The 20,791-nt window shown below is 39.5% G+C and overlaps 1 protein-coding gene across 1 annotated transcript in view; it reads right to left on the reverse strand.

The window, feature by feature from the left end:
- LOC110439952 (transmembrane protein 236-like) overlaps positions 1 to 20,791 on the reverse strand; it is a 51,259-nt gene that overhangs the window by 10,972 nt on the left and 19,496 nt on the right. The window contains 2 exon segments of the mRNA NM_001440793.1: positions 664 to 3,169; positions 19,267 to 19,390. Coding sequence (NP_001427722.1) covers positions 2,409 to 3,169; positions 19,267 to 19,390 — 885 coding nt within the window. The 3' untranslated portion in view covers positions 664 to 2,408.

Raw genomic sequence — 20,791 nt, forward strand, 5'->3', positions numbered from 1 at the left:
GCCTACTTCATTAACAATATGTGCTACCATTTTACATTGCTGCAAGACAGATTTGCAGCAATATCTTTTTAGCACACACGAGATTCAATTGACAAAATTCCAATTTCACTCAATTTAACTTTGCGGCATATACAGGAGTTGGTCTACTGCTGCCTCATTGAGGTTATGTAATTTTGGTTAATCACAAGTTGATCACCGAAGACATAACATACGGGCACAACTAAACTTAATGAATTAGACAGCAGTAGACCTGCAATTTCTGTGTGATGAGGCAAAATGGAGTCTTTTTTTGGTGGAACTCGTTCTTGTGCATTATGCTGTGGAGACGAGACGCAGCACTGTTCAGTACTTTTTCAGAAAATTGCATTTGTTTTTTTATATATCTGAGCAATGTTCTTTAATAAAAAAAGGTTTGTTTAATTAATACAGATCTTACAACCATACCTAATCTGTATATATTTTATTTTTCTGTTAAAAAGACTCGAAAAGACTCGAAAATCAAACTGCAGGACTTTGGACTTGACTTGAGACTTGTTGCCTTTGACTCGGGACTTGACTCGGGACTTGCCTGTCTTGACTCGGGACTTGACTCGGGACTTGAGGGCAATGAATTGAGACTTACTTGTGACTTGCCAAACAATGACTTGGTCCCACCTCTGGCACCCCTACCCAGACCTCTGGAAACTGTGAATGTGGCCTCTGAGGGGGCCCACCTTGTAGATCTTGGTTTGTTAACCGAGGTTGTTCAAACCATACTAAGCTCCAGAGCTCCTTCCACGAGGAGATTGTAAGCCACCAAGTGGAAACTTTTTACTTTGCGGTGTACAGACCACCATCTGGATCCAGTCCACTGCTCTGTGGGGTCAGTGCTGGAATTTCTCCAGGAGCGTTTTGAATTCAGTCTGACTCCGTCAACGCCTAAAGTTTACGTATCGCACTGATGGTCTTGGCAAAGACCCTCTGGTCGTCAGATTCCTCCATGGATCCAGGAGGTTGAGGCCTGTCTGCGCCAGTAGGGTTCCTACTTACAGTCTACTTTTGAACTAATTAAGGATGTGTCTGAAAAGTTTCTGATCCTTAAAACTGTCTTTTTGTTGGCCATTATATCCATCAAAAGAGTAAGAGATTTACAAGAGCTGCCTGTAGCTCCCTCTTGTCTCACATGGTATGGTGAGAGTATTCCTGGACCCCAGAGCAGGGTAAGTTCCTAAGGTCCCCATTGAGCTGGTGTGACCTACAGTGCTGCAGGCCTTTAATCTTCCACCATTTACAACGCCAGATCAGGAGCGCTTAAATCTGCTTTGCCCAGTGCAGGTATTAGATGCATACGTACATCGTACGTTTGCTTGGCGTTCTACAGAACAGTTGTTTGTTTTGTATGGTCCACCTAAATGTGGGCACCAGCGTCTAAGCAGTCTCTGAGCCGATGGATAGTTGAGGTTATTTCACTGGCATATGAAGCCCTGCATCGGCCTATCCCTGAAGTGATCAGGATCCCACTCAACCAGGGGTAAAGCCTTTCATTCTGGCCAGTCCGTGACTGGCATCTGTAATGCAGCTGGGTAGTCTATCCCGCATGCCTTTATAAGGTTTTATCAGTTGGATCTAGACCCCACTCTGGGTTCTAGTATCCTATCGTTATAAGGAGAACTCATCCCCAGCATTTAAAACTATGGCGTGTTTGGGATAGTGTTCCCATTGTATCTCCTAATAGACACGCAGCGTCCTGTAGGGAACATCTCAGGTTAAGAATGTAACCATGGTTCCTTTAGGGAACGAGACACTGCGTTGCTTTGCCATACTTTTTCATGCCTTGTGCGCTCCGTTCGAGAGGTATAAGCTGAAGTTCATTGTGTGCGTGGTGCTTTTATACCTTTGTTTTGACGTCACAAGCATGTTACGTCCCCCTAATTACATTGGATTGATTTCACCTGTGCTTCAGAAGGTTATAAGAGAGGGATGGTATCCCATTGTGTCTCCTAATAGAGACACAGCATCTCATTCCCCTAAGGTAACCATGGTTACAATTGTAACCTGAGACGTTTTGTCAGAGGGCACTAAGGGAGGACAATTTTCATTCGGATAATTGTTAAACTAAACTGTCGTAAAAATTGCTTAGAGCAAATTACCAAAAAATGTGAGAAACTTTAAGATCTCAAAATCCTTCAAAGTGGATGTTGAAGTGTTGGAAAGGAATGAAGCATAGGGGAGATAACTCAGAATAGAACACAGCCAGGATCTATGCTTCTATCCATAGGTCTAGAGGTATCATTTCAACCACACATGACTGCAATGCTGTTTGCGAATGTTCACCAAACTATGTTTGTAGCAAGGGCACTTGCAATCTTAGTTGGCTAGCAATGGTTTTGGGAAATGTACCCCTAGTGTTATTTTCCACAGCAGTTTAGTTAGAACAACCTCTCAGTATTAAAGATCCTGAGTTTTGTCATGAAGTTAAAGTAAATGTAGGCCAGACAGACCAGCAGATTCTTCATCACATATAGCAGTGGTGTTATAAAACCAAAAAGGCCAATCAATGCCATTCTCATGACTAAAAAGGGAAGATCCTGAAGAAGCACACCCAATGGCGAGAGGAGAGGACTGTGAGGTGTTAGGACTATTCGCATTGAAGATAAAAAACAGAAAAGGTAAACTGGTAAAGCCCAGCCAGAAAAATATACAGCAGTGTGGCTTACTACTCGAACCATCTCTACTGTGTCCAACCAAAACAGGAAACTGTCAGCAAAGACTTCAGCACGAGAGTCACTGGCCAGTAGAAAGCTGAGTGGTCCAGTATATGGAGAGGCAATGTTTTGGAAGGGTATGTCAGAATGTGGACTTAGTCCAGCAACACCAGGCTGCTGTCCGTGGTTGACTGGGACTCTTGGAACGACACCATTCCCAGACAATCCTGGAACTGTTGTGTTGCCCAGATGACCAGCAACTGCTCCGTTGTTTGGCACTCCTGGAACACTGCCAGGTATACCAGGAACAGCAGTATTGGCATGCAATCCTTGCACAATCCCATTAGATGCAACATGCTCTCTGCCAGCATTGCCAGTAGTCGGTGCAGGAAATGGACCCGTCATGGGTGTGACAATAGGAGTAATTCTTCCTACATGTGTCAGCAATGTAGAGGGAATGTCTGGATCCCGAACTAGTCCATTAGCTGAATACACACAAACACAAACATAAAAAGGGTTCAGTTGTTGAAATCTTTAGAAACACCCAACTGCATTTTTTTCGCATTATAAAATGTGAAGTACACATACCAAGCTTTAGATAACAAAAATGTGTCAGATTAACTGTGTTATAGGATGTTAAACATACAATAAAGGTTTAGATCACCCAAAAATGAAAATTCTGTCATTAATTACTCACTCTCATGTAGTTCCAAACCCGAGACCTTTGTTCATTTTCAGACCACAAACTAAAAGAGTTTTCGTACCTTCAATGGACAGCAAAAGTTCAGACAAGGAACCAAAAACATTGTCAAAACATTCCATGTAACTTCAGTGGTTCAACTCTAAGCGTACAAGTCATACTGTGCCGAAAAACTGTAAATATGACTTTGTTTGCCTATATTTTCTTTTCCTTATCTCGCGAAAATTTCTTAATATGAAGAATCAGAGAGCTCTCAGATTTTATCCAAAATATCATCGCTTTTGTTTCAATGATGAACGAATGTCTCAGGGGGGTGAAATGACATGAGGATAAGTAACAAGTTACAGAATTTTCATTTTTGGGTTAGCTAAAGTTTAATCCTTTAAAACTTCAGGAAATTGTTAGTAAATTCAAAAGCACAATTCAGATCATGCACATAAGTACAAAAATAAATAAAATACATTATGATCTAGTTACATATTCCATATAAAGATATATACTATATAATGACTACATTAAGGTAACAAATTTTTTTCCCATGGCTAATGATATTTTATAAATATTATGTGACATCATTTTCACAAAACAAAATTTTTAGTGGCCCTGATCTCAATTTAGGCAGCAATTATCATTCAAAAATCACGAATAAGCAGATCAGTTGGCAAAAGTACTTTTCCCAACTCGTAGATAAGGAATATAAGAAAACATAGCAAATAGTTCACAACAACAAACAACTTCTTTTAAATAGCAGGCAATAGATACACACACTTGGCCACAAAGTATCCCCTATTAGTATTATTAAAGGTGGATAGGCCAATGAGAGCATCAGAAGTTTTCCTAGTGGGCTGCTGGACAACAAAGCCCAGCCTGTTTCTAAGCATAAAGTAAACATAAATATATAGAATTTATGTATTTTTGTCTGTTCTGGCGGTGACCCAAAACAATTAACTAATTTAGTTTAGTTCTATATGACACGCCAATTCAAAATGGTTGAGCTGGCCAAATTAGAAGATGCTTGTATTGTTAATATTGTCCAAAGAAAGTACCCCATCACTACACTTTTTAGCATTTAAAAAAAGCAAGGGGATAAGAAGCTGTTACATAAAAATATTATCTGCCCAGTTTTGATGGGGCTACTTTAAAATGTCATGCCAGGATACTGGAACACCCTTGAGCTGGATTTTTTTGTCCTCCTTTTAATATTATTATTAATATATTCTCTAATTAACATTATAAAATGTATTAATAATGGATCAATATATTAAATTATACATGAAGTTAAAGATAGTAGTCAGTAACACACTGTAACTAACATGTTTTTGCACTTCATCTCAATTGTACACAGTGGTGTTTTGTTTAATGCAAACTGCTTAGGACCAAAAGACTTCTAACTGGTTTCCTCTCCTTCATGTAAAGATTTTTTATATTTTTAATAGTGAGATTACAGATCTTTGATTACGGACAACTCCATATAATCTGGCTTTCCCTTATACTGCAAAAAATAAATAAATAATTCTCAAGAAATGCTTCACTGGCTTGTGGAGTTCCCCTTCACAATGGGAACTTCTACATTGTGAGTATATGAAGAGTTCAGATGCAAAAACCGCTAAACGCCCGTTCCGCCAAAAATGAGCTAATGACATTGAGTAAATGCTTTAGGCACGTACTACAGCATCAACAAATAGATTTGCTTCAAATCATCCAAATCCCAGTGCATTTAGAAGTAACAGTTTGTATGCAAAAGCCGCTAAACGCCACTTGCCTTTGACAGCAAAAGCTGCTATATCTCGAGAACCAATCAGAAGCGCAAATCAAATCATGTTTTCAATGCAGCAAAGTGCTGATACACAGACTTTTATGAGGAGACATATTCCGCTTTTGATTTCGATTTTAAATTTATAAGACAGAGTTTGATAAACTGGATGAGCCTGTTCGACTGTCAGTGAATGGCAAATTAAAACGTCCCCTACCTCAAAACACAATGTGCAGTCGGAAGTGTAACATGCATTAATAACGTGTTTTTGTGTAACAACGCTACTTTGAATGAGTTTGATTTACTATACAATAAACTGCAACTCCATTTCACGAAAAACTCGCCTATGAGTTAAGATGCTGATCTTTTATCCCATGTGGATGCTATGAGGAATAACACACGACCAAGCCCTTAAGTATGGTGAGAATGAATGAATGACAGCTTCTAAAACTGTCTGAGAGGCATCCACTTTTTGCCCAGTAGGCCTTCTCTTAAAGTCTTTGAAAAGGTTATGATTTGGATTAGTTTTCCTCTTTAGATCATCACTATTATATTCTCTATTTATTTTTATATAATTAATTAATATTTAATTAAATCATAGATTAACCTGCTTTTTCTAACTATGATTCCCCTTCGGCTGGGGAACTTCAATGCTATTAGTGGATTTTTAATCCACGTATTGGAATTTTGTTCAGAAAGCTAATCGTCCGAAAGAGTATGTAAACGGCCCAATGAAATGCCAAATGAATTGGCAGCGTCAGCTTGCGCACCTGGTGCTTGTTGCAATCAATTTAGCATAAAACCACAGCGAAAGAAAGATGAGGCATCCTTTTTGCTTCAGAGACTTCTGCAGCCTTCTGAGAGCGTCGATGAGGGTTCCTCCTGCTGATATCCAGTGATTTGAGTGAACGAGAGTGGTCTGCTGGTCCAGAGTGTGTACACGCAGCGGCAGACAGCTGGGCTTCTCCCCTGCCTGGCATTCTTTGGGTCTGTTCCTCCAGAGCAGTTTGTATAAAGTTGCAAATTTTACTAAAAGAGCAACACGGTCATGCAGCACGTCCTTTTCAGGATGACGCTCTGACTGTGTGTTTCTGGATTTGGAAACACACACTGTGGAGTTGGAGATGGTTTATCCCCCAGCTCTGCGACCTGACTGACTAAATGGGTGCCACGTAGAGGACAAAAGGGCCAAGCCTTCGAAGCTTCTCGTCCCCTTCCTGTAGGTGCACAGTAGGCTCACAGAGTCCTGGAGGGCACCTTTTTCTGCCCTTGCTGCATGTCCCTCTGCCCTCACCACTCTTGAGGGTGGAGCAGCCAGGGGGTATGAGGCGATTCCTCAGGTTGAGCGTGCCATTGCGGTCAATCTTTGTCTGAGTGGCGCCTCTTCTTGGCGAGGTTCACCTTGTCTACCGTCCAAAGCCTATAGGTTATCTGCATCCCTCAGAGCCAGCGCTTACAAGGCTGCGGGCCAGGCTGCTTCCGCCTTGCACGGTATGCAGGTACATTATTATAAATATTTCAAAACAATTAAATTGAGAGAAATGAAGATATATAAATAAATCATAATGTATGGTGCAAACCATGGCTTTGAATAGTCAGGACTGAGTTTACTACTTCCTGGTAGTCGGTGATCAGTTTTATAAGTCTAGGGTAGTGGTTCTTAAGCAGTGAATATCAACATAAAAGCAGAGTGCATTGCTTTTTTCTTGTCAAAAAAATAAATAAAAAAAAGGCTATGTAACATGCCTCACATTTTCAAAACTGAAAAGCATGTTTGTTATGATTGGGACGATTAAGAAAAATAATTTTTAGAGAGAGTGATAAAAATAACAAACTGATAAAGAAGGGGTCATTCTAAGATGAACAGGCAAACCATCCCACAATTAAGGACCCATCACCAAAAAGACTTGGCCCCTCTGTTTTAGACTCAAATAAGGGATTTTTTAAACTGCTATGAGAGTTATAGGGACACAGTAGATAGACAAGTATTGACAAATTTGATTTGCTTTTATTTCATTACAAGAACAGTAAAGCAAGAAACTTTTGGGTTAAAAATAACATATAAAACCTGGGATTTTTACAAAAATAAATCAAGAAATAACCTGCTGAATAACACATTTTTAAAAATGAAATATTCAATAGTCAGTTATAGATTAACATGAAAAAAACAACCTTCGCTTTTGTTGCTGATAATGCTATATTTATATATTTAACATCACAATCTTGTAAACAAAAGCAACACCAAATCCTTATATTTAATTTTTAGTCTCATTGTCAATCATTGATGCAAAAACTCTAAAGAACGGTACATTCTAAGTTTAATTTTTTTTTTTATTATTGTTTATATATGAACTGTAGTGTGTAATCCCAGTATTTCTGTGCTATTTTATATTTTGTAACTAAAGAATTACAATAGTTTGGCTGAAAAGACTAAATATTGAATCTCTTTCTTGATCAAATGCAGATTTATATGCACTACACTGAAGGGAAGGAATTATAGTCATATGCAAATCCCATTCATTTATAAGTGTTCTTTCTCTTTTAGTTGTAATGTTCTTAGAGGAATGAATAGAAGCACACAACTAAGTGAATCAGTGCAGGAACCTTTTCTTAGTTTGACATTATCTACAACAGCAGTAGACTTGGCTAAACTGCACCGGAGCCTGCACGCAAAAACTATTTGGATCATTGTTTTATGAGTTCACACTCAGAGATATTTGACTGAATAGAATATACATATTTGGTGTGATATCTGGGGAAAGGGATCTGAGCTCAAAAAGACACCCTTTGCAAATTACAGCAGAACAGCAAAAAGACTTGAAAATTTGAAGAGGTGCTGTACTGCGTTGGGAATGAGAGAGAAATGGCTCTGGCAGGAATGGACACTGCCGTGGCAGTGATGTAATGTAGATGCAGCTCCTGTGGGAGCGGTTAATGCTTGGCAGTAATGAAATGCATATGTGGCCTCCTGTAGGAACTGTCACTGCTGATGCAGTAATTCACCAATGATTCAAATTTTATTTGGACTCCTATGGGAATCATCACTGCTGTGGCAGTAGTGATCTGCAATGGATGGATGGATAAATGAATGGATGCAATGGATGGATAAATGAGTTCTGACAACAGTGGCTACTGCTTCAGCAGTAAGTATGGATGATTCATCAGTAGTGAAATGTAAATATGGAAGTGTATGCAATGTATATGTAGATTCATGCAAGAGTGGGATCTAGCAAGATCTATTATGCTATAAATCAAAGACCTAGCGTGATCTATGATGATTCAATGGGTATTTGGGCTCCTGGAAGCAGTCACTGAAATGGCAGTGATCTACAATGATTCAATAAACTTTGCCTCAAGGATCAGTTTTAGGCCCTTTACTGTTTACAATTTACATGCTACCTCTGGGAGACATTATTAGAAGACATGGGATCAGCTTTCACTGCTATGCAGATGATACTCAATTATATATTTCAACTAAACCTGACGAGACGTCTGAACTTTCTAAACTAACTGAGTGTATCAAAGACATCAAAGACTGGATGACCAACAATTTTCTTCTCTTAAACTCCGACAAAACAGAATTATTACTTATTGGGCCTAAATCTTGCACACAGCAGATCTCGCAACTCAATTTACAATTAGAGGGATACAAAGTTAGCTTTAGCTCTACTATAAAAGATCTGGGTGTCATATTAGACAGCAATCTAACTTTTAAAAACCATATATCCCATGTCACAAAAACTGCCTTCTTTCATCTGAGAAATATCGCTAAATTACGAAATATGCTATCCATCTCAGATGCAGAAAAGCTAGTCCATGCTTTTATGACTTCGAGACTGGATTACTGTAATGCTCTATTTGCTGGCTGCCCAGCATCCTCTATTAACAAACTTCAATTAGTACAAAATGCAGCAGCCAGAGTTCTGACCAGGTCCAGAAAATATGATCATATAACCCCAATTTTATCCTCCCTACACTGGCTGCCTGTTAAGTTTCGTATTGAATTTATAATATTACTTCTCACCTATAAAGCTCTAAATAATCTAGCTCCTGTTTATCTAACCAACCTTCTGTCTCGCTACAAACCAACTCGCTCTTTAAGATCTCAAAATTCAGGGCTTCTGGTAGTACCTAGAATAGCAAAATCAAGTAAAGGGGGTCGAGCCTTCTCTTTCATGGCTCCTACACTCTGGAATAGCCTTCCTGATAACGTCCGAGGCTCAGACACACTCTCCCAGTTCAAAACTAGATTAAAGACCTATCTGTTTAGTAAAGCATACACTCAATGCATCACCTAGCGGGTTCCACACTGGCTTCTGCATCTTGCTTATATACACAATGAACAGCAGCTACGCTAATTATTTTCTTTATTCTCTATTTTCACCTGGGGATACTCATCCCGAGGTCCTCAGATTATGCGGAGTCACTGATTTTATCCAAGACCAGCGACGTGATGATCCCAAGGATTCCATATCCGGGACCAGGCCATATCCTGAGCTGCTGCTGCGCTGATGGTCGTGGAGAGTGGAGAACATGAGTCTGATTCCAACGACGCTCCAGGGACAGACGAGTCTTCATTGAGGCCATCTTCCTGCCTAAACCACGGCGAATTAAGCTCTGCACAAGACTTTTGGCCAGCGGAGAAATTAAAATGGTCGTGCCCAACTGAGTCTGGATCTCTCAAGGTTTTTTTTCTTCACTCCCATCAGGTGAAGTTTTTTTTCCCTCTCCGCTGTCGCCACTGCCTCGCATGGTTCAGGATTGGTAGAGCTACGCATCGATGAATTGGCTCTTCAGTGTTTGAACTCTCAGTAATGATTAAATCACACTGAACTGAGCGAAACTGAACTGAACTGAACTTAAACACTAAAACCTGAACCACACTGTTCCAGTTACTGAACCACACTGTTCCAGTTACTATGACCATTTATGTGAAGCTGCTTTGACACAATCTACATTGTAAAAGGGCTATACAAATAAAGCTGAATTGAATTGAATACTGAAGGAGCCATCACTACTGTGGCAGTGATCTACAGTGATGTGGTATTGATTTATAATAATTCAAAGTATATGTGGACACCTGTGGGAGCTGTCACTGCTATGGCAGTAGTCTACAATGATTAAAATGTATAGGTACTCTGTACTCTGCCATCACTGCAGTGGCATTGGTCTACAACGAAACATGTTTATGTGGGCTGCATCTGTGACTGTTAGATTGACTGATAGAAATTAATAAGTTGATCAAATATGAACACAATAAACTTTGGCAATATCTGAATAATTTCTGTTTTTCAAGCCATTCTGTGTATTTAATAAATAAACTTCAACATTTGGCATAACAATGCCAAGCTCTTTTGTTTGATCAACCCGTGGGGGGGCTTGAAATGTGCTCTTTTGCATGCAAAAAGCAGCTGGAGGCAAACTGCGTGCAGCTAATCAAAGTAATGAGGGTTAAATGGAAAATTGTACATCCCTCCTTGCTTCAACATAATGAAAAAAAAACAGAGACTATTTGTGTTACAGTTGAGTTACATAACGTAAAAGCAAACTTTCTAAGTTTTCAGCAGACTCATGTTTCAGTTACAGTTCAGAAATATTGATGGCAGACACTTAACCTAATTTAACCTCAGTTTATTATTTTACAAAAATCAACATTAAGTTTTTATTATGGGTGCACATACAGTCTTTAAATATGTATAACACTTATCTGTATGGCAAAATAGATGGAATGTTTTTAAGTTTCTTTTGCAAGTCTTTAAAAAAAGTTGGCTTGTAACACCCGTAATACAGAAGACCTTAGAGAGTTAAGGACCGAGGGTTAAGGGAATTTGGCCAGGACACCGGGGTTATACCTCTACTCTTTATGAAAGTGCTGTGGGATTTCAAATGGCCACAGAGAGTTAGGACCTCAGTTTAACCTCTCATTCAAAAGACAGTGCTCACTGATAGTGAGCACACTCTGTTGGCCTCACTAACACCTTTTCCATGGCATTTTAGAGTTGATTTTTGTGAAAGCACAGCCTGTAACCATGTGTGAAGGGTCTGAGGCAGCTGATGTTCCAAGTAGTACTTCTGTACCTTTTGAGTCTATGTTGTATTATTATTGAGATAAAAACGACTATTTCCTCTGTCCTTTAATTTACAACTGAGTTTGTAGCATGTATTTATTAATACTGAGTTTATCACGTATGGGGAATTTAATGGAGATTTTTTTAGGGCTGTATTTAGTGAATGTGAAACTTGGCATGCACCCAAATGCAGCTCCTAATTTGTCAGACTTTCAGAGTCATGCAGCACATCAGGAGGGGAGTGGAGGGTTAGGGGGATTTCATGCTGCTTGAACACAGTGTATGGCTGCTTTAACTCTATGGTTGTGTGGTTAATGCAGTGAATAATCAGTCAATCAGTCTTTTATACTACTCTACAACTTGTTTTGCAGATTATAATGTCCAAATTTTGCCAATGGATGTCCCAGCAGTTCATAACAAACACTATTTGCTGATGACTTTCTGATGTGCTCAGCTTGACACTACTTGTGCTCTTTCTTTTAGTTGTAATGTCTGTGGTGGCGTAAATAGTGACATACAATAAAGTGAATCAGTGCAGGAATTTTTATGTAGTTAAACATGGTCCACAACAGTAGAGGTTATGCTCTGAGCCCAGTGCTGATGGATTTTGTAAAACCATCCTTAATGGAGACTGTGATTATACCAAGCTAAAACATACTGTAAATTACAGAGAGCTAATCACTACACAATGATATAACAAAATCTAATAGACAATGATTAACTTACATTAAAAATATACAACAGCACTGTAATTTAACTAACTTTTCAATGATTAACACATAGTTAAAATTATGTGGGTGTTTGAAAACCTGATCTAACATCCCCTTCACTAAACTTTTGAAATGTTGCCATCAGGGTGTAAGTTTAAAATTCCTAGAGCCTGAAAAAATGCTTTTAAAAGTTGTTGTTCTAAATTAGATTATGTATGTATAAGGCTAGGATAGTTTTAAAAATTGGTGTAATTTTCTTAGTTTCTGCTGTTATTGTTTGTGGTATTATGTGTTATTTGTATGGTTTTGTTTATGTCAACAGTGTTATAAACAAATTTCCATTTTGCGACAAGCAGTGCAGGCAATAAAGTTTAAGCAAATAAACATAAGGCATCACATGAATGCCACACCATAGAAACAAATCTGGCTACATTCAAAGCAGAAGAACAGCAAAAAACTGAAAAAACAACCATATTAAATATTGATTTTGTAAATCAATCCAATCACTTGCACCAATGAGAAACGTTTTGTAAATGCTATAGATTGCTGATTGTTTTTCGTATCACCAATTTGAAAAGGTCGGAACAAAGGGTTATTCCCGCTATGTTTAAGTGAAAGTGTCATGTGTGGAAAGAGGGAAGGAATTGCATAAAAATAACAGTTTATTACATGCATAAAGACAGAAGAATTTTCCACACCGACAATGAAAATGCAGTGACATTTGTTAGATTGACAACTATGCCCAGAAATACAGTGCTTCTGAGAGTGGTTTTCCCTATCAGAATCCCACAGTGGTTAGATGTATGACAGTGCAGGTCCACTGCCCTAATGAGAAACGTATTGTAAATGCTATATCTGTTGACTATGTCAACAAGTACAATACATCCTTATTTTTTTGTGAGGTGCTCAGTTCAAAAAAGTTCAAGCTAAGATGACAGAATGTGCTTTTTAGATAATATAAAAGTACATAATATAATTTAGAAATTTTAATATATAAAAGCAAACCCTTTACCATTTTAAATGATGTCATATTCCTATTTTATATACCCAAAAATTATGGAGTATTTTAGTTTAAAATGCTGAAGTCACAACTTGACATCACAGCCTGTTCAAAAATACATTCATAAATGAGAATACATTCACATAGTTAAAGTTAAATAGCTAATTTAAAAGCAAGCATCCTAAGACATGCTCACACAGTAGCCTATAAGCTTCTACTATTAGCCTATTACTAGCCTTAATAAAATGCATCATTGACAGAATGAAGCACCAAGAACAATTTTGTGCAATCTGTTAAAACTACATTGTTTACCAGTGTCTTCTTTTCCACGTCAGGTCAGGGCTCAGATACATTCACTCAGTTTAAATCTAGCTTGTAGACATACACAATGCATGCAAAACTGTGTGCCCCATTACATCTCATTGACTACATACCATTAAATTTGCATAAATCTCACTTATTCACTTTCCTTCTCATTTGTCCCTGATTTATCTGGGGTCATCAAAGTGGAATAAACCGCAAATTACCCTGCCATATTTTATGCAACAGGTGCCCTTCCAGCAACATTCCAGCACTGAGAGTACACTAATTTGTAAACCCCCGGTGCTGGGAAACAACCATACACTCTCTCATTCCCACACACACTCAGTTTATCCATTTCAGCAATATTGCATATTTTTGGATTGTGGGGGAAACCAGAGCACCCTGAAGAAACCTACACAAACACGGGAAAAACATGCAAACCTAACAAAGAAATGCCACCTGACCCAGCTTGGACTCAAACTAACAGTGCTAACCACTGAGCCACCACCCCTTAAATAAATCTTTTGATTAAAACTATTATAAACAGCAACTACACTGATTCTCCCTTATTTGCTTATGTTTTATTTTAAATGATTCAGAAATTGTACAGTTGCAGATAAATCCAGAAAACCTGTGAATAGATTGTCCCAATGCTGCAAGACAAAACAAACTCTTGGTCAGTATACACAGTTATTTTCTCAATTATTGTAATAATCAGATCAGTTATATATACATATATATTACTACTTCAAAAAAGTCTTATTGTGTAATTGTGCTGATTAACATATACAGCAGAGTCCACCCTATACACAATATTTTTCTCCTTTGGTTTTTGAATGTATTAAAGTGAACTTGCTGCTTTAAAACAAAATTACTTTGAAAAGCGCTATACAAGTAAACTTTAATTAAATTAATTCAGTCAAGTGAATGAAGATGGAATGACAATGTCTTGGTTACGGGTGTAACCTTCGTTCCTTAAAGGAGGAAAGGAGGGAACAAAGATATTTATGCCTATTTGATCGACTAGAGTATTTGTTTAGATGCACCAATCACCAATTAGTTTTTTGTTTTCTTTTTAAAGAATACTATAGTTTAAGTTAACTTCTGAAAAGTGCATTTAATGGAAACAAAAAAACTAGATTATTTAAGTATATTGCAGTATTACTGCAATACAACTGAAGTCCTACAATACAACCAACCGCAGTACAACTACTGCAATACAATTAAAGTACTACTACAGTACAAATGCAGAACAACTACTGCAATTCAACTGAATTACTACTACAGTATAACTGCAGTACAGTAACTACTGTACTTTTCCTGCTCTGTGGACAATGGTTTCCAAAGGAGGTTTCAGTAATTTTGCTGTAATGCTGAAGTACTAATACATTATATTGTATTGCTCTTTTCTGAAGTATAACTAACTGCAGAAATGCATCTACAATACTGCAATACATAACAAAACTAAAGTGCACTTTTAATACTTGTGCAATAAAGTATTTAACATGTATTGCAGTAGCAGTACTGCATTATAGTAGTTGTAGTGATTCAGTATCACTGCAGTAGTTGTACTGCATTATAGTAGTAGTATCACTTAAGTACTATTGCAGTAGTTGCACTGCAGCTGTACTGTTGTAGTAATTCAGTTGAATTGCAGTAGTTGTGCTGCCTTTGTACTGTAGTAGTACTTCAGTTGTTGTGCAGTATATGTACTGCAGTTGGTTGTATTGTAGTACTTCAGTTGTAATGCACTTTTTTCAATTTAACTAAAACTGCAGTATTCCTTTAAAAACTGCAGTATTCTTATTAAAAAAAAAAAACTGCAGTAATTTTTTAAAAGTTTAAGCTAAGTCTAATGAGCTCCTCTCAAAGGTAGCCTTTTAAACTCCTAATTGTGCAGTGGCTACACCTGCAAGCACTGTGCTTGTCAATGTCATAGGCATTCCATAAGCCTGTTTATACAAATCAATGATAGGTGCTTCGAAGTGAATCCTTTAGTCAATCAACTTAACATAAACTTGTAGTGTTTGTCTGAGACGGAACTAATATTTACTCATTCTTACGTTATGCTGCTTCCATATGTTGTTTATTGTAAAGTGTTTTTACCTATTATTACCCCCCCCCCCCCCCCCCCCCCCAAAAGGGACGCCACCTGGCCACCTGGTTCCCTAAAGGGAACATCCAACAAGGTACAAGACAGACAAGAAACACCACAAGACAACAAAACAAGAAACATCAACAGACACATGACTGGGAGGTGAACAGGCAAGACGACATGAATGGGGGGAGGGAGGGAAGCCAAGCCAGACCCAAAACGACAAACAAGGGAGGGATGAGAGGGCAAGAAAAGGGAGGATCAGTCCAGGGTGGGACCGGAGGAACTGTCCAGGGTGGGTCCAGCGGGTCGGGAGACCCAGCAGGGAACCAGGGGGGAGCCAGAGGGTCCGTCCAGGGTGGAGGAAAGGAACACAAGGGAGGAGCAGGAGGGACGACCCACGGAGGGTCTATGAGGGGAAACAAGACCAGATGTCTGTGGGGGGCCGGCAGGGCAAGGAGCAGGGCTGGGGCCGGCAGGGCTAGACGTCTGGTTGGGGCCGGCAGGGAAAAGAGCAGGTCTGGGGCCGGCAGGGCAAGACATCTGGTTGGGGCCGGCAGGGAAAAGAGCCGGGCTGGGGCCGGCAGGGCAAGACGTCTGGTTGGGGCCGGCAGGGCAAGGAGCCGGGCTGGGGCCGGCAGGGCTAGACGTCTGGGTGGTGCCGGCAGGGAAAGACGTCTGGGTGGTGCCGGCAGGGAAAGACGTCTGGGTGGTGCCGGCAGGGCAAGGAGCCGGGCTGGGGCCGGCAGGGCAGGACGTCTGGTTGGGGCCGGCAGGGCAAGGAGCCAGGCTGGGGCCGGCTGGGCAAGGAGCCAGGCTGGGGCTGGCAGGGCTAGACGTCTGGGTGGTGCCGGCAGGGCAAGACGTCTGGGTGGTGCCGGCAGGGCAAGGAGCCGCACTGGGACCGGCACTGAGGTGCGCTCAGGGGCTGGAGCCGACACTGGAGGGCGCTCAGGGGCTGGAGCCGACACTGGAGGGCGCTCAGGGGCTGGAGCCGACACTGGAGGGCGCTCAGGGGCTGGAGCCGACACTGGAGGGCGCTGGAGGGTCAGACAGGAATAGTCCACCACCTCCCAATACGTCCAATACGTCCATATCACCCAGCTCCTCCCAATCGAATGGCTCATCCAATCCAGCCAGAAAGATGTGGATGAGGGTGGTCTCACTGAACCCAAGCCCCCGCACTGCCTCGAGAAGATCTTCGGCGTAGATGCCAAAGGGGCAATGGTTCTGCCTGTGAGACAGTCCTCTGGCTGGGGGTTGGTCGATGGGTCCTTCTTGCTGGGAGCAAGCTGGGCGCAGAAATAGTCCCATTTCCGCTGAGTCCTCTAATGTGGCCAGTTCGTACTGTCAGGGTTGGTGAGGGGAAAGGAGCGAGGACTCAAGTGCAGGAAAAATGGGAATTTATTAAATAATAAAAATAAAATAAAATGCAAAATAAACTACCCCGAGGGGGAAAACATTATCAAAACAAATACATTCACATACAAACAGGACTCGGCAGACTGGCAAGGATGAGGACTGGAAACACAACAGTACTATTCAAACGATGAAATGTGATGACGAACTGGCACAGGACAGCAAATGTGAGGGGTTTATAAACTGTAGAAAATTAACAAAACATTTGAACACAATTAACTAATAATGGGTTAACAAGGAGGGTGGGACAAGACAATAGACGGGAGAGCGGATGACATAGATAGACAACACAAGCCATGCGCTCACATAACAGGACAAGAACATGCAGCCAATGAGAGAACTCATTAACCGCATGTTCATGACAACAAACACAACACTGAAGCACACGACAAAAGCACGTGACCACAATGTAAACACCGAGCCACGTGCTTTGACAAGAAACGCAAGACACGAGCACACGATAGATAAACACCTTACCGTGCGCTCACACATAAGCAACGCGCATGCTTTCTAAGCGCCAACCAACAGAAACCAACTAGACGGAGGCGCCGAGAATAAAGCAGCGCGATGCTGACAGAACAAACAAACACTAGTTCAAGAGCGCGCGTCTGAGGAACGCAGCGCGCGGCCACATCAAGCGGCAGCGCGCACACTCCGCGTACACCCACGACGGCGCGCGCGCACACAGAGACAGAAACAGGACCAGACATGGGTAGTGTCAGAGCTCTGCCACTAAAATAAGAATTTACAAGACCAGAGTGGCAGAACCCTGACAAAAGCATCATTGGAGAAAAATAATGTTTTTTTTTTATGTCTTAAAAGCACAATATGTAGGTTTTGCCACTGGAGCGTGCTAAATATGTTTAAGTGTTAAATTATGGTTTAGACACATTCACTTACACCACCAATGGAAATTAATCAGGCAGAAATCATACTCATGGATGAGGCAATAAATTACTTTGTTATACATTTTGTAATTTGATCATTTAAATTGACATTATTTGGCTCTAATAAATGTAATACTCATACAGGTCACATTACTTGTCAAGTTAAAATGTGTGGACAAAACAACAATTAGAAAAGTACATTTAAGCTAGATTAATATAAAATATCATAAAAGCATTCAAACAGTTGCTCTCCTGTCTAATAAAACATGCAACATCCATGTCTCTTTCAGGTCCGAGGATAAAGTTTAGGAAAATAGGGTTAGAACATGATCCAGGAACATATTTCCTGTGATTGGTCAGATCACCTGTCAGTCTAACTCCTGGCAGTGAATGGTGTACATGCAAACTCCATACAGAACTGTAAAACGACAGCACTACAATTGTCTATATGTTACAGTTTTTCTTGTTTGCTTTGATGTCAGCATCAACTGACACTCCACATTTTCAAAACATTAACAACACACAGGTCTAAACAGTGGCACTCATGGTCAAAATGACATATTTTGCTTGCAAAAGGCTCTAACTGCCAAAACAATTAAAACATGCAACAAAAGCAAATTTGCCTTCAAACAACACAAATTGCAAACAAGTAAATGAGCTCTTTCAATCAAGTGTTACATAACAGACAACAAAATACTAAATACAGAACTCATTGTGAGGCAGTGCACCATTGCTTGACATTGTAGCCTATTGCCAGTGTTGTTTGTTGTCTTTCAATGTAGGCTGTGCCAATTTTTACTTTCTGCAAAAACTGGATCCAGAAAAAGAAATGCTTTGATTAAAATTTTATTGAATCTATGACATTTTTTCTAACTGCGAATGAAAATTGAAATACTGTAACAAAAAAGAACCTAATTACTGTAAATACTGTAAATATTGCAGCAAACACATGTAAACCAAAATAAAGGTAAATCTTTAAGGAGTATAATACATAGCCAGTATTGACCTCCTCCATCCATGCTAGCAAAGATCAATATAGAACTTTTTAATGAGGTTTGCAGACTGCTTTCTAATTAAAGATTTGTGTGATTTGAGTGTCAAACCGTTGCTTTAGAGATTTCATACTAATCTTGATAGTTTCTAATAGTTAGGAATAGATGGTTTCTGTTTGGTTACCAAAGCTAAAACAATAGGGTTTGGACTGCTTGAATGACATCCTTGTTAACTGTTTTAAAAAATGTTGGGAAAAATGTGTCAATCCAATGAGTAAGGGTTTACACATTTGCAAGACATGTCTTCTGCTCTGCTGGGATACTGAGGAAAATTAAGTTTATCCTAGTTTCTTTAACCAGGTCAAAGCAAAAAAAAAAAAAAAAAAAACTGTAAATGAAAAAAAAATTATCCCCCTTTACAGTTTCAAAGTTATTTAGCATAAATTAGCACAAATTTGTACGACTGGGAATGTTTGAATTAGAGACTGCAATTTTACCATGGTTAATATTGTCACATTTCTGTTTGATAACTTTAAAAAATTCTACACACAGCCAAACAAGATTACATATTTGATGCTTGGCCCCTATAAGAATAGTTTTTTTTTAAGTATTTTAAGTATTTATTTGATTTAAAAAGCAGTAAATCTTGTTTTACCTTGACCAGTAAGTCTGCAATGTCGGATTCTTTCCACTATATCAATGCAGATCAGGGAGAAAAGAACCAATGACACTGGCAGTTCAGCAAATGTGTCCAACCTCAGATTATGCCTAATCTGTACCTAAAGAAAGGAAGGAAAGGCGTAAGACTTCTGGGGTTTAACTGGAGTTTTAACCTAATTTAATGTCCAATTTTGTGTATGTGTATGTGTGTGTGTGTGTGTGTGTGTGTGTGTGTGTGTGTGTGTGTGTGTGTGTGTGTGTGTGTGTGTGTGTGTGTGTGTTTGCGTGTGTTTGAGTGTGTGTATGTGTGTGTACTGGTTTTGGTAGTTTACGAAGACAGTTTTTATATAATGACATGGGTATGACCTAATTGTACAGTGGTTTATGAGGATGCATGAAGTCTTTGCTTTTACAATGCATCAAAATTATACTTAACAAGGTCTTTTGGCATTCTTTGGATCAGTTTAGAGGCAGGGGTAGGGAGAGGTCATGTAATAAGCAGTTTTAACTGTATAAAATACTTTACAGCTATGTGTGTGTGTGTGTGTGTGTGTGTGTGTGTGTGTGTGTGTGTGTGTGTGTGTGTGTGTGTGTGTGTGTGTGTGTGTGTGTCCAAGAATGCTGGGAAAATAGACAATGCTTCATCTCGTGAAGCATTGAGTCACTGGATGATATCACTGGATGATATTTGTTTTGCAGCCCCTATACAAAGCAAACACATTTATTAATTATCCACACAGCTAAAACTTAATTAATTGTGTAGGGAAATTATGACTGTGACTGTAACTGTAGTAATAAGAGACTTGATATTGTTATGGTTAAATTATCTAATAATAATGCAACTTTTATATTATACTGCCTGGTATGTTTCTACTCATTAGTTTCTAAAGTTGCAGATTATATTCACCTATACCTACTCAGGCATTCATTTAAAGTTTGTTTCGTGTAATCTTTGTTTTTAGTCTTATGTTTATTTTCTGCTTTTGTTTTAGACCACTAGACCACTTCGCTTGTCAGCCCAACTTCTCCTCAAACAAGAGGATTGCGCCTATAGATCTGGTTTACCTGTCACATCCTTGTGCACAATTTTACTATGTTGGGTACAAAATCTTGATAAAAAACTTAGTTGCCAAGGAAAGCTTCTGGGAATGGTTAAGAATAGTGTGAAGGGTTATTTCTGATGTGCTTAAAAGCCAGTATTTCAGTAAAGGTAACTACATTAAATAGGTGCATAAATAAAAGAACAACAAATAAATAGATAAATAATATATATTACATTCTTGGGTCTTGTTCCCAACTAATCAACACCAGCTGCAACTCATCAAAGCCACACAGAGAGAACTACAACAGGAAAAGTATTTGTATGAGAGAGAACAGAAACATTTCTCCCTTTCTTTTCTCCAGACAGCTGTTGGTGACTGATCGGCTTCCCAGACACTTCTCACAGGCACGGACCACCCCAATAGACAAGAGCACCCCTTCTGACCTTGCACTCATTCACCCCTGTTGTAAATGAACCC

This window comes from Danio rerio, chromosome 7 (assembly GCF_052040795.2).
Source record: "Danio rerio strain M-AB ecotype USA chromosome 7, GRCz13ab, whole genome shotgun sequence".
Taxonomy (NCBI): domain Eukaryota; kingdom Metazoa; phylum Chordata; class Actinopteri; order Cypriniformes; family Danionidae; genus Danio; species Danio rerio.